This window comes from Nipponia nippon, unplaced genomic scaffold (genome assembly GCF_047370975.1).
Source record: "Nipponia nippon isolate SJK-2023a ecotype South Korea unplaced genomic scaffold, ASM4737097v1 scaffold_17, whole genome shotgun sequence".
Classification (NCBI taxonomy): Eukaryota; Metazoa; Chordata; class Aves; order Pelecaniformes; family Threskiornithidae; genus Nipponia; species Nipponia nippon.
Window position 1 is genome coordinate 10746260 of NW_028262333.1, and position 14786 is coordinate 10761045.

The 14786-nt window shown below is 41.7% G+C and overlaps 1 protein-coding gene across 9 annotated transcripts in view; it reads right to left on the reverse strand.

Annotated features, from left to right (window-relative positions):
* The window catches only part of MACROH2A1 (macroH2A.1 histone), a 48042-nt gene extending 33648 nt beyond the window's left edge, over nucleotides 1–14394 (reverse strand). For 7 of the 9 annotated variants that reach the window (XR_015703986.1, XM_087754237.1, XM_087754235.1 and 4 more), the window contains exons 1-2: nucleotides 14265–14394; nucleotides 5339–5539 (exon numbers count right to left, since the gene is read on the reverse strand). Coding sequence is in view for 8 of the 9 variants with exons in the window: in XM_087754237.1 (XP_087610363.1) it covers nucleotides 5339–5510 (172 nt within the window). In the remaining variant the exon portion in view is untranslated. Of the gene's footprint in view, nucleotides 1–542; nucleotides 691–5338; nucleotides 5540–13634; nucleotides 13810–14264 lie in introns of those variants that run through there. The other 2 variants (XM_087754234.1, XM_087754239.1) reach the window with 2 other exon arrangements.
* Nucleotides 14395–14786: the final 392 nt, after the last annotated feature.

Consider the following 14786-nt stretch of genomic DNA (forward strand, 5'->3'; position numbering starts at 1 on the left):
AACAACCCTGCTGTATTTTAGGTCCAGTATTAATCCATATTAAAAACACACTAGATCTGAAGAGGTAGTTTCATGCTTGCTCAAGTAAGGCACAGGTCCCACAAGCCCCTAATTTATTTTAAACCTCTTTTGGGACACAGTTTGTGGCACAACACCATAATAGGGATTAGTGTTTCTAAAGCTGCCTGCTTAACCAGAAGAAATGTATCTTAGTGAATGCACGTTTCAACGGTATCAAAAAGATACTGTCAATTAATTCTCTTCTTAAATTTCATTACTCCCTAAGGATCGTTATTTATGGTAGTCTCAGAATGCCTGGAACTTGAATCTGCATTTAAGCTAACGCTTTTTTACTGTGGACCTCTGAGCTCCCCTCTGCTTCCAAGCAGAAGTTCAGCAGTCCATCTGCTTTGACAAACAGGGCAAATCATTGTTTTCCTCTGTGACCCTGAAAAAATTTTCAGCAGCAAGCAGAACACAAGAGGTGAACAGCAGTTCAAGTTGATCAGCTTGCACATCGGAAAGTGAGCAGTTAAACTTACTGCATTCAGGGAGGACTTTCATTTTGCAGCCAATCAGCAGCTGGCTTAAGAAAGTTTTCCACATCGAAAATTAATCAAGATGAAAATGCAACGAACTGAGCTCCAGCACATGAACCTCCATTAAGGGATTCTGGTGACATCACAAAGCCTGAAAACAAAAACTCAGGTAAGCACCAGAATGCCTCAGATGCAATTCTAACCATGGCATTCAAAAGGTGCTTATTTTACATTTTAACAAAATACATGATCAACAGTACAGAATGGGCAATAAAAATCCAGTTGAGAAAAAAAATCTAATGGAGAAAACAGACATTTAACATTTTCTCCTACCTTACTTCAGTATGTACAGAACAAATATAAATCAAAAGTCTCATTTCTTCTGTATTCCTGTTCTCCTGCTGTTTTATAAACTTCTCCATCTCCTCATTTGCTATGACATTTTGGCAATTGAAAATTATTTACAGTGTAGAGAAGACGATGGGGGGCAGGGGGAGCAGAAATCACTTGCAGGCCTTGTTCTTGCTGGCTTTAAATATGCTCGAGAGATTTCTATTTTTCAAGGGCAAAGTAGTAGCTTTTTCAATTAGTAAGAAAGTTTGGACTACATTGTAACTTGTGCAAACTGCACATCTGAACGGAACGTATCTGATCACATGTATGGCTGGCCCAGTTCTGAACAAATACAAACCATACAACTTCATCTGAGTGGCTGCAATGTCCCAAATGAAGTCTCTGGCCATCCTCTCGACTGACCTGTTGTTTTTTTTTTATTTGACATAAACTGATACTGATGCACTACTTTGCAGAGAAAATAAGGAGTGGATTGCAGCTTTCTGAAAGGGGAGATAAATAGGCAATGAACCATTGTAAAACAAGTGCCACAATAAGGAAAGAAGACGAAAGGAATTACTAACACTGAACTTCTCGCCAGCTTAAAGTGGTTGATAATGCTTAAGATTAGTTCTGCAGCATAATCAGAAATTAATCAAATATTCTGACTATTCCCTGCAAGATAGGCAGCACTGCCTGAACTGCTATGGCAAAGAAGGAAAAGAAATAAGACCCATGGATTGTAGTCCTTCAGCATCCACACTATTCCTCCAGAGTAAAGAAAGGAAGTATATCCATTTCCTTCAGTATTAATAAAACTCAAAGGTACTTTCTGCACATTCACCCACGAACACATACTTGCATCCTATTTACAGTGGACATTACACATTATTTCCTTAGATGAAAAGCAGGAAAGAATAAGCAGGCATTATGCTTAAGAAACCAAACTGCATACACTGGGTGTGCTGATGAGAGAATTATTTTGTAATATTACTTGTCAGTAACAAGAACCTTCAGTGAATAACTAAGAAAAGGAGAATACTCGCTGTGCAACCTGTTTATATGTCAAGTATATTGAAATGTAAGATCAGGAAAACAACTTTATTAGCTGAAGACCAGAAGACAAATTGTACATCTAATAATATAGTAGTTTTATTATTTTTAAAGGTGCTGTAACAGACAACACAGGGAATATGTACTCCAGCCAGCCCCTGTAAAAGAAGTTGTCAGAAGCCAAGAGACTGAAAAGCAGCACAGCAAAGACGCACAGTTTTCAGTTCACAGCAACTGAAGCAGCCAGACTAATTCCTGTGTGCTAAAACAGTGCGTGTTCCTGCTAGCGGAGCTGTACCATGTATAAACATGCTAATAACAAAAGTATGAGAATAACATAAATGTAGTTTGAAAAATCACTTCGTCGGACACAGACTGAAGAAGGGCTTAAGTTACAAATGGGCCCATACACTACAAGGAATTATAGAATGTGTATTTTTACGTTCTGATGAGTAGCTGTACATACATGGTAACAGTAAGTTACCTTCAAAGTACAAAGTGGATAAAGTTGTAACTACAAATGGATCCAAAAAAAGAACTCCAAGTCTAAATAGCTGGTAGCATTACAGAAGTTCAAATCTCAAATTGAACCAAATCAAAATCCCAGATCTGAGCACATTATGGGCTAATTTCAGATTCACAGAGTTAGCCTTTAGCAAAGGCCAAGAAAATTAAGTACCTCATCTTCTAAAGGATTAAAGTCAGTGCCACATTCTGCACACACATGAATTAGTTTTCAAACCTTAGTAGGTTCCTTTCTATTAGGTCATGTCTCTGCCATTTCCCCTCCTAGTCTTTTCTGAAGTTCTTCTCTCCTACAACTGCTTTTGATATTTTACGTTTTTCCTCTCCTTCCTGGATGCACAGGATTGCTTTTTTGATTCAGCCAATTTATTAGCATGCCACTTCACATGGTCTCCTTCCTATTATGTCATGTTCCTGCTTTTATTTTGAAATGGTTGAAATGCTTTGATTTAGTCTCAGATCGTGTGCTGACATGAGCATGTTTAAAAACTCTCCTGGAGAGAAGTCAGGATTTCTCTGATTTTGTGAAGTAATAACTGCTAAGAGGTAAAAAGAACACAAACCAAAAACTTCCAAGCATCCCATTTCAAGGGAATGTTTCTGAATTATACTGAAAAAGATCAATGACCTGAAGTTCAGAAAATATACTGAGCATTAAAGGCTAAAATATTACACTATATAGAGTGTGAAAAACTTACAGAAAGAGAAGGGGAAAAAAACCCCACAAGACTGAAATAGTCATAAACCAAAACTATTACTAACTCAGTAAGTAAAGAAAAGAGTATCTGTGCTTTTGAGATGCATCTGTGTATAAGAATGAAAGAAAACCCTGAGATACAGGATACTAGGACTACCTACCTAGCTTTCAGAGGGGACAAAAAAAAAAAAAAAAAAAAAGGTTAAAAATATTTAAAGGGAGACAAAAAGAAGGTCCTTTCCTCCTTAGCTCTCCTTCCCCCCTCCCGTTTTTCTTTTTCCTAAAGAAGCAATGTGTGCAACTTTGGGAGGGCTTTTTTTGTTGTTGTTAATCTCCTCAGAGGGTTTCCCAGGATGCAGAGCCGTTAAAGAAACACCTTTATTTCCCCAGCCTATTCTTAGCTGCCTAAACCATCACTGCCTCAGTAAACACTAAATCAAACAGTTAACCAATAACACATGCTGCTCATTAGCAATGCCTTAAGCTCACCTGTATTGTTCCGTTTCTTTAAAAGGGCAGCATTCAAAGCACCCTTCACCCTAAGAAGCATTTTATTTGAGTTGTTATTGCTGTAAGCAGGAACCTAGCTGAAGGAAATGTTAATTTTTTTAAGGCCATCCATGAAGCTTAAAAGCATTCTTTTAGAGAAAAGGGCCAAATAAAGAAAACTGTGAACATGGACAAATGAAGGAAAAAAAAAAAAAAAGATATTTGATAGCCAAGAAATTTCAATAATGTGATATGAATACCTTACAGAACACAAGCACTCTACTAATTATTCTTAATGTTACCAATCTTCATCTTTAAGGAAGGAAGAAACCTTAGAGAAAAAAAATCAGCCTATTTCTGTTCTTCAGTGTCAATATCCGTTATAAGGTGTATCTAAAATTGTCTTAAGAGTCAGGTCACTTCGGTTTTAAATACTCCCAGCAAAGTTAAACCATGTGCTTTGCTACTGTGCACTTAAGTCAAAGGAAGAATGAAGTGCATCTCTTCCTCAGAGGCTCAGTCCACCCTTATAGCTTAAAGACTACTGTCCCTTCAAATGCTTGCATCTGCTGCAAACAGAACACCGACATAAGCAGATGCACTGTAAAAAGAAACACTGCTATGAGAAATGAGATCCAATTCAAGCTCTTCCTTAGTCATGCTCATAGAATCTATCTCCGAACACTAATCCATCTAGCGCTTGTGCTTTTTGCTAGATCCCTAGTCTACAGGTATATGCTTGTAAGTCAATCTGGCCACGCAAATGTGACTGAACTGGTGGTTAATTCTTATCCATTTTTAAAAATTTATTTTATTTTAACCAAACCAATATTGTAAAAAGCCCATATGTTGATGCTATTACAGTTGGGGTTAATTTTCCATTAGAAGACTACTTTTGTAAGTTTGTAGTTTGTGGGGTAAACTTGCAACGTTTTAAGTCTTGTGTGAGAGGAGAACTGCTGTGTAAAGATCTTTACTTGCACGTCTAGTTGTGTAAGTCTTTGGGCAAAGCATTTTCTTCCTTTGAAGCTTCTTTCTAAATGGAAGTACTGTGAGGATGAGATAATTATTTAAGGTGTTCTCATTCTGATGTGATGAGAGGAACAGAGAAAGGACTACAAATATAAGCAAATAAGCTATGTTGATCTGGGACAGATGAACAGAGTGTACATTTATACACAGACTCAACATTTGCAAACAAATTGCAAACAGCATATGTAGTCTCAAAAATAATCTGTAAATTGAACAAAAATGTTTAGACAATGCTGTAAGCAATCTCAGCCCTGTGTAAACACTGAGAAGCTCTCTGGTAAAAGGAATGTATATGCTTAACAGACAATTAGAATGCAAACAAAGCCCTCAGGCACAAAATCGGAGCAGGCAGGACTGCAACACTGAAGGCCCAGTCCATACGCATTGATGTTAGTAGGAATCCTTCTGACTGCCTATGTGGAAGAAGAGCGATTACAATAGATCAGAGCAAATCCAGTGCTGGAATGCACAAAAGCCATCAAAGCTCTGAGCAGGGGTGAGGGTACCTTGATTTTGGCTTAGATATGTGATCAGCATAGCACTTACTTCAGCTATAACTTTTTTAGCCATCCATACATCAGAGGATCTTTTTCATTTTTTTTTCCTTTGCAAATTCAGTTTGTATTATTACTTTCACTGCTGCTATTTCACATTGCTCAGCAAAACCTACCCGTCAGATATTCCAGCACAGCAGCCATGTACACTGGAGCACCAACACCAATTCTGTACTTCGGGTGGCCTTTCTTAATGTAACGCAGCATTCTGCCAACAGGGAATATGACCCCAGCCTTTGCGGAGCGGGAAGTCTTAGTTGACTTCTTCTTTCCACCCCTGCTGGACATTTTGTCTGTACTGGGTCTGGAACAGCACTCTATATATTAGGAAGAAAAAAAAAAAAAAGGTTATCAATAAGGACTGATGCTATAATACCATTTACTGAATTTCAAGACAAATCAGTATTTTGTTGTAGGCAATGCATTAGGGTGCCTAACACACATAGACAAGTTGCCTTTTTAGAGTATATACAACAAGAACCTAAAATAATTTTCCACAGAATGTTTACTTGCCATTGTAATCTTGGCATAAATTTATACAGTAAATATATAAGCCAGAGAAATTATTTCCTATAAATCTGCTTTAGAATTACTTTTCTGTAATTCCTAGCAAATTAAACCCAGTACCATTAATGGAGCAAAGAGGGCCTAACGTAAAACAGAGCTTCTGCATTAAAGCAGAGGATGCTTTCTGCAAGGAGACCTACGCAACCCTCTGCTCTCTGGGAATAACTCTTGATTGGGCATTTGAACAGCTGTGGTAGGACTGTTATGCTCCTGAATAACTGTGTTTCTAACTAGGAAAAATTCTATCCACTAGCTTTCATACAGTGTATTCACCTTCTGTGAAAAACTAGATTTTCAAGCATGTGTAAATTTACAGAACAAAGGCCTATGCACGGCAAAATACATCGCCTGTACACTAAATGTTCTATGTTTAGAAAGATCTGAAATGAACCCCTTGAGATTTGACCCGACCGGAAACCAGCTATCTCCACATGGAAGACTGTACTGCTTCAACATGCTCTCTAGGAATCTGATGAACTTCATCTGTCACCTTTCCTTAACATAACAGTGGTCTAAACACCCAGCAGATATCTGACAACTGTATCTCAGTTTATCTCAGTGAAGAAACCTACTGCTGATACAGCTGTCAAACATATTTTTTTCTCTTTGATTTCTGCTCAGGCTGTAAATAGAAGCTGACAAATCCAAAGAGGTGGAGGGTTTACAGGCTCTCAAGGTATCTTTGAAGGTTTAGGCAATGCACTGGGTTTTGAAATTAACTCAGAGGAAAGGAGACAGTCCCCATCTCCCCCCCCGCATGGCTGAACTCTAGGGAAACCAGCGGTATGCATCGGTGATACACATACCTCTCTGCATCCTAGTTCTTTCCTTGCTGCACAAGTCCTACCTAATACAAACGCAGATTGGCTGGTGTGTTTATACACTCCACAATAAAACCTCTTTAAGCCTGCTTTCCCATCACACCATTTGTCTGCTTCCCTTTCTGTTCTTCTCTTGTTTATTCTGAATTCTCTCCTTGTCCTTATGAACCTAACTGTATTTGCCATACGTCTGAATCCACAACAATTGAGCAAGCTCAGAATTACGCAAAACAGGTTCACCATCCCCACTTCTAAGTTTTGCAACTTCTGTTCTGTGCTGACATGTCCTGCAGTCTTTTAAATCTCAGTGAATCACTGAGATTCAGACTACATAACTATCAAGTGAAGACCACTCAGGATAACTACAGAAACATGAGTATCAAACATTTCCTTTCTTTTCTACTTCCACACTCCATTCATCAAAGAGTCTATACGTGCATAGCACATTAAGTAAAATAAATGCAATGGGCTTAAAGCTTGTTAAAGGTAAACAAAAAAATCCCATCGTAGTAGTTCAGATGAAAGTCACGCTACATTTATGAAACTTATGTCAAAAAACAGACGGGAAACATTGGAAGGGGGAAGCCATCAAAAGGGCTCCTTCTCCTTTCCTCTGCTGTGAACTCAGCTCTGTAACAACTATTACTCTGCGAAGACGAGGACAAAAGCCAATTTTCTTGCCTTGAGAAACCACCTAACTGGAGCTCACAACTGATTTCAAAAACCTTCAATTTCATTGCATTTTCTCATCTAGTTAGCTCTGTCTCTGTTAGCAGGAAGGCTGGGTGTGGCTTTGAGTTGGCTATGGACTTTCTGCCAGAAATTATTTTCATAGTTCATAATCCATTTTCATCAATACTACAGATGTTTAGTCTCACAAATGTTAAGAAGTTAATTGAATCAAACACCAGGGAAAGCAGGCATGCAAAATACCTGTGCTTCTAGCTTCCCCCATAATTCCTGTTTTGTAACTGATAGGTGAATGACGAAAAACAATTTTTCTAGGGAAAACCTGCAAGCCTTAACCAGTAAGCTTCTATTAACCATTTGGCTCATGAGTTTATGGGAAAGCCAGAATAGCTGGAAGAGAACACGAAAATCTTTACTTCCTGATGTTGGTTTTTTTTTCCTTTGGGAGAGTGTCATCTAGCCATCAGCTGCTGTAACATTTGGATCAAGGTATGAATAAAGCATGGAGCAATACCGAATTACTGCCAAAGAGGCTTTGAAGGAGCTAGAGTAAATACAGCTCACCCAATCTAAAAACCCAAATGGAAGACTGTCGTGGTTTAACCCCAGCCAGCAACTAAGCACCACACAGCTGCTCGCTCACTCCCCCCACCAGTGGGATGGGAGAGAGAATCGGAAGGGTGAAAGGGAGAAAACTCATGGGTTGAGATAAGAACAGTTTAATAACTGAAGTAAAATAAAATAGAATAGTAGTAGTAATAATAATAAAAATACAATATAATATACAAAGCAAGTGATACACTGTACAATTGCTCACCACCCATCAACCGATGCCCAGCCCGTCCCCGAGCAGCGATCACTGCACACTGGCCAGCTCCCCCAGTTTCTATACTGAGCATGACGTCATCTGGTATGGACATACTTTGGCCAGTCTGGGTCAGCTGTCCTGGCTGTGCCCCCTCCCAGCTTCTTGTGCACTGGGCAGAGCATGGGAAGCTGAAAAATCCTTGACTGGTGTAAGCACTACTTAGCAACAACTAAAACATCAGTGTATTACCAACATTATTCTCATCCTAAATCCAAAACACAGCACTATACCAGCTACTAGGAAGAAAATTAACTCTATCCCGGCTGGAACCAGGACAGAGACACACATGGATGGCCATGCTGTAGCTGGTAACAGAAAGAGATGAAATTTTTAGTTCCACAAAAATGACTATTCATAGAGAAGTAAGGGAAGTGGTTCCTTCATATGTTGCAACAAATGTGCACTGTATATCACTGTCTCTGGGTACATATCACCTATCCAAAGCGATGCTAAGCTTGTTGTTAACATACTGTCAATTGTCATCGGTCATGCTAAATCAACCTCCCTTATATCACACTTGAGCAAAACACTTTGCTGATAGTTTCCAACATGTGGTGTTCAGAAGATGTTTAACATACTATTTCTACTGAAGACCTTCAAGTGTCCTGTCATCTGCAGCTATGTAACACCTACCCATATACAAAATGACATATTTTTTTTTTTCTTTCATAAGCTTAATCACTTCTGCAAATTCTAGAGGTTAATTTCCCCCTTTATTTCATACTGCTGGTCACATTTCTCTCATTAATATTTAGGATAACCCTGGACATAACTTGACAATTAACCTGATCCTCTCATACTGTACATTACGGAGCTTTCTAGCTGCAAGTTTATTTGTGAGGAAAAACTTTGCCTGAACCAGAAACGTGGGGGGCTTGTACATTGAAAGAAAGCAAGAAGTTCTGGAACTTTTAGTATTAAAGGTGAAATGCAACAAAGATGGGTTTCAGAGCTTCCTATCTCAAGGATCCCATTCCTACAACATGTAGTGAATCACTCTATCTTTAGATGCTGGGGGTGGAGGGAGGGAAATTCCAATTAAGTTTCAAGTACCACTTTTAATTTTGCCAACCATGTAATTTGGAAGGGGAAAAAGAGAGCCTGGCATGGAAGACCTTTTTCGGGCTTAATTATGGATTCAGGATCATTACTTTGCAGAACCTGTTTGTCCTGCCTTTGAGCTGAGGGATGGCCCAACGAGCTCTGAAAGTCTCTTCTCTACTTCTAGAACTCCACAGCAAAAGAGAAGGCAAAAAGATTTCACTTGCAACAGCCACAAAAAAAAATGTATTGAAGTTAAATGTAAAGAGCATGGCAACAGATCAAAAACCAAAGAAAATTGTGCCTTACATGTTCTCAAATGGTTTATCTTTGTAACACCAGAAACTCTGGAATGCTGCCAACATTAATGAACCAGAGCTGTTTGCTGAGTCACTGCTAGCCAGCAGATGAGGGAGGCAACCAAAGGGAACCTTATCACATGAGCCATAGTTCAGATAAGATTTGAGCAGGACAATTAAAAAAAAAAATAAAATCACAGTCAATGGACCAGTCCTTTCCCTTTTTTCCCCCTCTCCTGCCTTTGCAATGGAATTACTGAGAAACTTTACCAAATACATTGCAAAGTCTTCAAAGATTTGACATTAAAATGATTTCATTTCAATGTGACAGTTCACAAAATTATCACTGTGATAATCAGGGGATATCACTGAGGAGTCAACTTATCTAAGTCCACCTTTGACTTTGAATCAAATCTAATGCTATATTCTTCAGTGGCTCTGCTGTGCTTGGACACAGATTGCCCTAGTTGCAGAATGCAGCACCTGATCCAGAGCCTTTTTAAAACCCCTTAAAGACTGTAGCAAGATTCATACTGCTTCCTAACATCTCAAAATTCACAGAAGTGAGAATTTGATGGTATATTAATTTGGCTCACAGCAAAGATTCAAGCTACAAGGCTCCTCTGCTGTCAGGTCTTTACAAGCCAGAAATCCAGTTTCTAAGAAACAAAATAATATTAAGGTGTAGCAATGAAATCAGCATGATTAACATTTTTCTGTTTGAAATTGGCTGTAGTAACTCTGGTTGGCCATATTTTTCTGTGTGAAGATAGATATTCCACTAAACCACACTTTCAAATGCCACCTTCCTAAAATGCGCATAGGCATCTGTTTTTCTGAAAGGTTTAACATCACATAATCCTGAAAGTACAACCTGCACATCCTGGGAAAGTGATACCTAATTTCCAAATACCAGTACTTCATTAGCTCAGTCAATCTGACACTTTCATCAAAAAGTAGTAATAACCCCCCCCGCTATTAATAGTTTTCAGGTACTGGTTCTTAATGTCTTAAATTACTATGAATGCTACTGCTGTCAGGCAGAGACTGTTCTCATCATGGGCTTACACTGGTGTATTAACTGCACTCAGCAAACAGATGATTAAATTTAGATCTATGTGATCACATCAGTAAGTGTAGTGGAATCCAGGAGATAAATACTAAGATTTAGTAATTATTTTTCTCTTCTTTCCAGTACAAAGACTAAGCTGGAAAGTTCATTTTTGTATCACAAGAGATTAACTGCAATGCTATTTTCTTTCCATTGTTTCAAAAGATTAACAATGTAAGTGCTGCCATTCTCTCTTAAATCTATTTAAGTACTATAATAATAGCCGCTTGCTGAACTCTTTTTGAAAAGGTGCATTTGAATTTGCTTTGACAACTAACTTGCTCTGTTCTTGGCTAATCAGAAACTAGTCTGGCATATTTATAAGATGCACTGCTTATAGAGTTGGTATAAAATGGTCTCTAATAATGCTTGCCTAGCACAACAGTGTCTCAGCCTGTGACTGTGGTTTCTAGGTACGACAGTTATAAAAGAAGAGCCAATCACTCGGTTATCGTTTGATGTCATTTCAAACTTTAACTTAAATGCTTTATCAAAGCAGTAACTGTTTTGGTCTGAAACAGACAGAGGAGTGAAACCAGTTGTGAAACAGCCGTTCCAGCACTACATTAATTTCTCATCTGAAAAGGCAGTACCATACATACATTTATTTTCCCCTGGAAAACTGAGAGAACGTTCCTCATCTAGGAATGCCCAACAGATGTAGATCCTATTGAAGATTTATTTATTATTTATTGAGAATTCCCATAGTGATAAGGTAAGGGATGGGAAAAAGAGGAACAACATTTTCACAAAATCTGTGTGCAAAACAAATTACTGTTGCACAATTGTATTCAACTGGCAAAAGTCCCTCCCTCCCACAATGGGTCTGAAACCCCAAAACAAATATCCCCTTAATGCGCAAACCTCCACTATGAACCGTACTGGGAGCATGACAACAGTTTTTGCTGGGCATCCTGCCACCAATAGTCAGGAAAACGTAAATACAATTGTCTTCACTGACCACTGCTGGGAGTACTAGCATGAAATCAAGCCCATTTGTGCATTATAGCTTTTTGTATACTAGGTAGGAAGCATAAAACTTGATACAGGACCTTAAATCACTGGACCATTTATGAATTCGATGTTCAGAAAAACTGTTTTAAAGAACATTTTGAAAATTTCTTTGCCCCTTGACATTGTTAGAAGAAAGCAAAAACGCAATAAAGAATTCACATGGATGCTTCCAAGCCTAAATCCAGATGTAGAACGAAATGCAAGATAGATGCTATACTGCTGAGGGAAGGGAGTGCAACTGAGAATGGCATGAATGGCACGATTCTAGCATCACTCCTTTTGGAGTAAGGACCATGAGCTGAATCCTGCCCATCCTCTTTAAGGATGGGTCTGGGTAAGGAACTATAGCTGCTTTATGTGTCTATAGCCTCTCTCCCTGACAAGCGAGCAAGCACTGCACTCCTTCCACAAACACTGCATGTTTCTTTTCTAATTTTACCTCTAGAAAGCCCTGAGCTGCCAAAACCTAATGCTCACTGCAATGCCCACTAGGTCAACATTCCCTCTCCCAAGGAAGGCTCTCTCTGGAGGCTCTTTTTTCCTCTTGTGGCATCAGTTCCAGATTCCTGCTCCTTTACCCCTACTTTATAACCTTGCTGGGGCAGGGCTACCTTTTATGCAGAAGACAACAGGCTTTGATCCTGAGTGAGAGAGTTGTACAAAAATACCTCTGAATTTCTTTGAGAGAGCAAGATTTTGACCATTCTTCAGGAATGTGACTATATCACCTATCTTATCAAGAGAGTATCTTTTATTAAAGCTCATTGCTGTGTACTGGAATTTTACCTGCAGAACCAGGCAACTCCTAAGGACAAATTTAAACTTGCTGATTTATTTTAAGTCTAAGTTTGCAGCGGTGGATTTTTCTTTTTGCTAATGCTGATCTATAAAATAAGCAGCGCTTAAGCACTCTTCCTATATTGTTGTCCTTAGGCCAAATTCTAGCCTTACTACTAGTTTTTAGATCAGCTACGGCTTAATCTACATTGTCGACATTTGGCTTTACTCGCAATCAGAAGGGTATGCCTTACACATAACAAAACAAAGTTACTCTTTAGAAACCCAGAAGGCCTAGAAGATTTCAGTGTCAAAGGTTATGATACACAACACAGCAAAATAACCTGCAACCATTGCTAAGTAAACAACAGCGTAATTCCTTTCTTTCAGAACACTTAAAAAAAATGCAAAACACATTGGGGAGTTTTCTGGGGACCACCTGATACAAAATCTCTCATACCCAATTGCATTAAAATATATTTTTCAAGGCAACTGTAATTGTCTTGTTCCCACTTAAATCTTTTAACTCTGGGTTGTGCCTAAGAACCCAGGTTCTGTTTTTATTAATTGCTCACTTGCTCCTTAGCTCATTTATTTCTTCTGCGCTTAGGAATGGGGGAGGCAGTGGATCTGTAAAGTTCCCTACAGACCTGTTGCTAAGTGACAGCCACATACAGTCCTGGGGAAAAAAATGGTTGTTTGTTTGTATGGTCAAGAGATAAATAACAAGCCTCATCCAAATATATTTCAACAACCAGTCTCCTTCCATCAACATAAATGTAGCAACCTCAGTTTTGCACCACCCCACTTGCATATGAGCTGCTTCCAACTGCCAGCTTCAGATGCAAATTCATGGGCCTTCTGCAACTTACTTTTAAAGATTACAGAGGAAACAAAAGGATTATAGGAAGATATAAGTTACAGAAACAGTTTGTTCCCCTTACTGCCTCCTACACACACAAACATGTCAGTCTTCAGTCTAAATCCAGGCGCTCCTGTGATGTACCTTGTGCCGAGTCTTGGGAACCTGCATTCACCTGCGTCTTGCAGTACTTGCAGTCCCCTATGAGAAACACCCACACCCAGAGACAGTCCGTATAGGTTGCTCAAATCCTGCAGGCAGACATATTGCAGGCTCTACAAGAAGTGACAGCTCTAAAAGAACAAGGGGCCCCATTTCTAGCAGAACATTTATTTTTACCACTCTTGGAAGCCTTTGCTTACGGTTTTAAAAATGTCGGTTGGCTTTATTTAATGAAGTCATTCACGTGTGGCAGGTAACTTCTACGCCACGGTTTCTTCATCCCGAAATGAAACACACTGAAAACACGTCCTGCTGCTTTCCACTGGCGCTTTTTGCGGTCTCTCTAGATTATCTCCTCCTGCCCGATGACCCGAGCTGGGGAAGACGAAAACGGGGCCGGTGCGTGCGTACGACGGCAGAGGGACGTGCGGGGCCGCTCCGCGAAGCCACCCCGCGGGGCGAGCGCCCGCCGGCTGCCCGCTGGGCTCCTTCCAGCCTCCGCACCGGGACCCAGATGCGGATTCGACAGAAATAAAACCCCGCTGCCACCATTTCGCTGGGAGCGGGGTGGATCTCCTGGCTTCACCCCAGGCACAACAAGAAGAGGGAGAACCCACAGACCGCCCGGCGCGGCCCGGGCCCCCGGTTTTCCTCAGGGAAGGGGGGGTGCGGGGGGGCAGGACCCCACCTCCCTCACAGCCCAGTCCGGCCGCTTCGGGGCCCCGGGCGCCGCGGGCCGGCTGCCACCCCGCCGCGGCAGAGCCCCTCAGCGTCCCCCCCGCCCCTTTCCCCCCATGCGTAAGGCGGGCGCCCTAGCGGCAGCGACTTACGGCCCGGCCTCCGGCGGCAATATGTCTCCCGTCGGCCGGCGGCGGCCCCGCTCCCGCTGCCGCTGCCGCTGCCTCCGCTCCGCCCGCGGGGCCAACGGGATCGGCTCGACGGGCTGGCGGCGAACTCCCACAATGCCCCGCGCGCCTGCGCGTCACATCCCCCCCCCCCGCCCCACGCGTGGCCCCGCCCCTCCCGGCGGCCGTTGGCGTGGCGGCCGGCCCGCCGTCTCCTCACGGAGCGCCCCGCCGTCCCCTCGGCGAGCGCCGCCGCCCGCTCCCGGCCCCGCTCCCCCGGGGCGGGCCTCGCCACCGCGGCGCCCCGGTGGCCGCTCGCCCCGCCGCCTGGCAGCGGTGCGCGGCCTCCCGCCTCGCCAGCCGCCGGCACAGGCCCCTCGGCTCCCCCGGGCGGGGGGCGAGGCCCTCCGGCCCCCGCGGCAGCTGGCTGCCAGGCGGGCGGCGGGCCCGGCGGTTGAAAAGCCCCGTCCCTGCGTGGGGCTGGGCCTTGGCACCGCGTCCTCCACA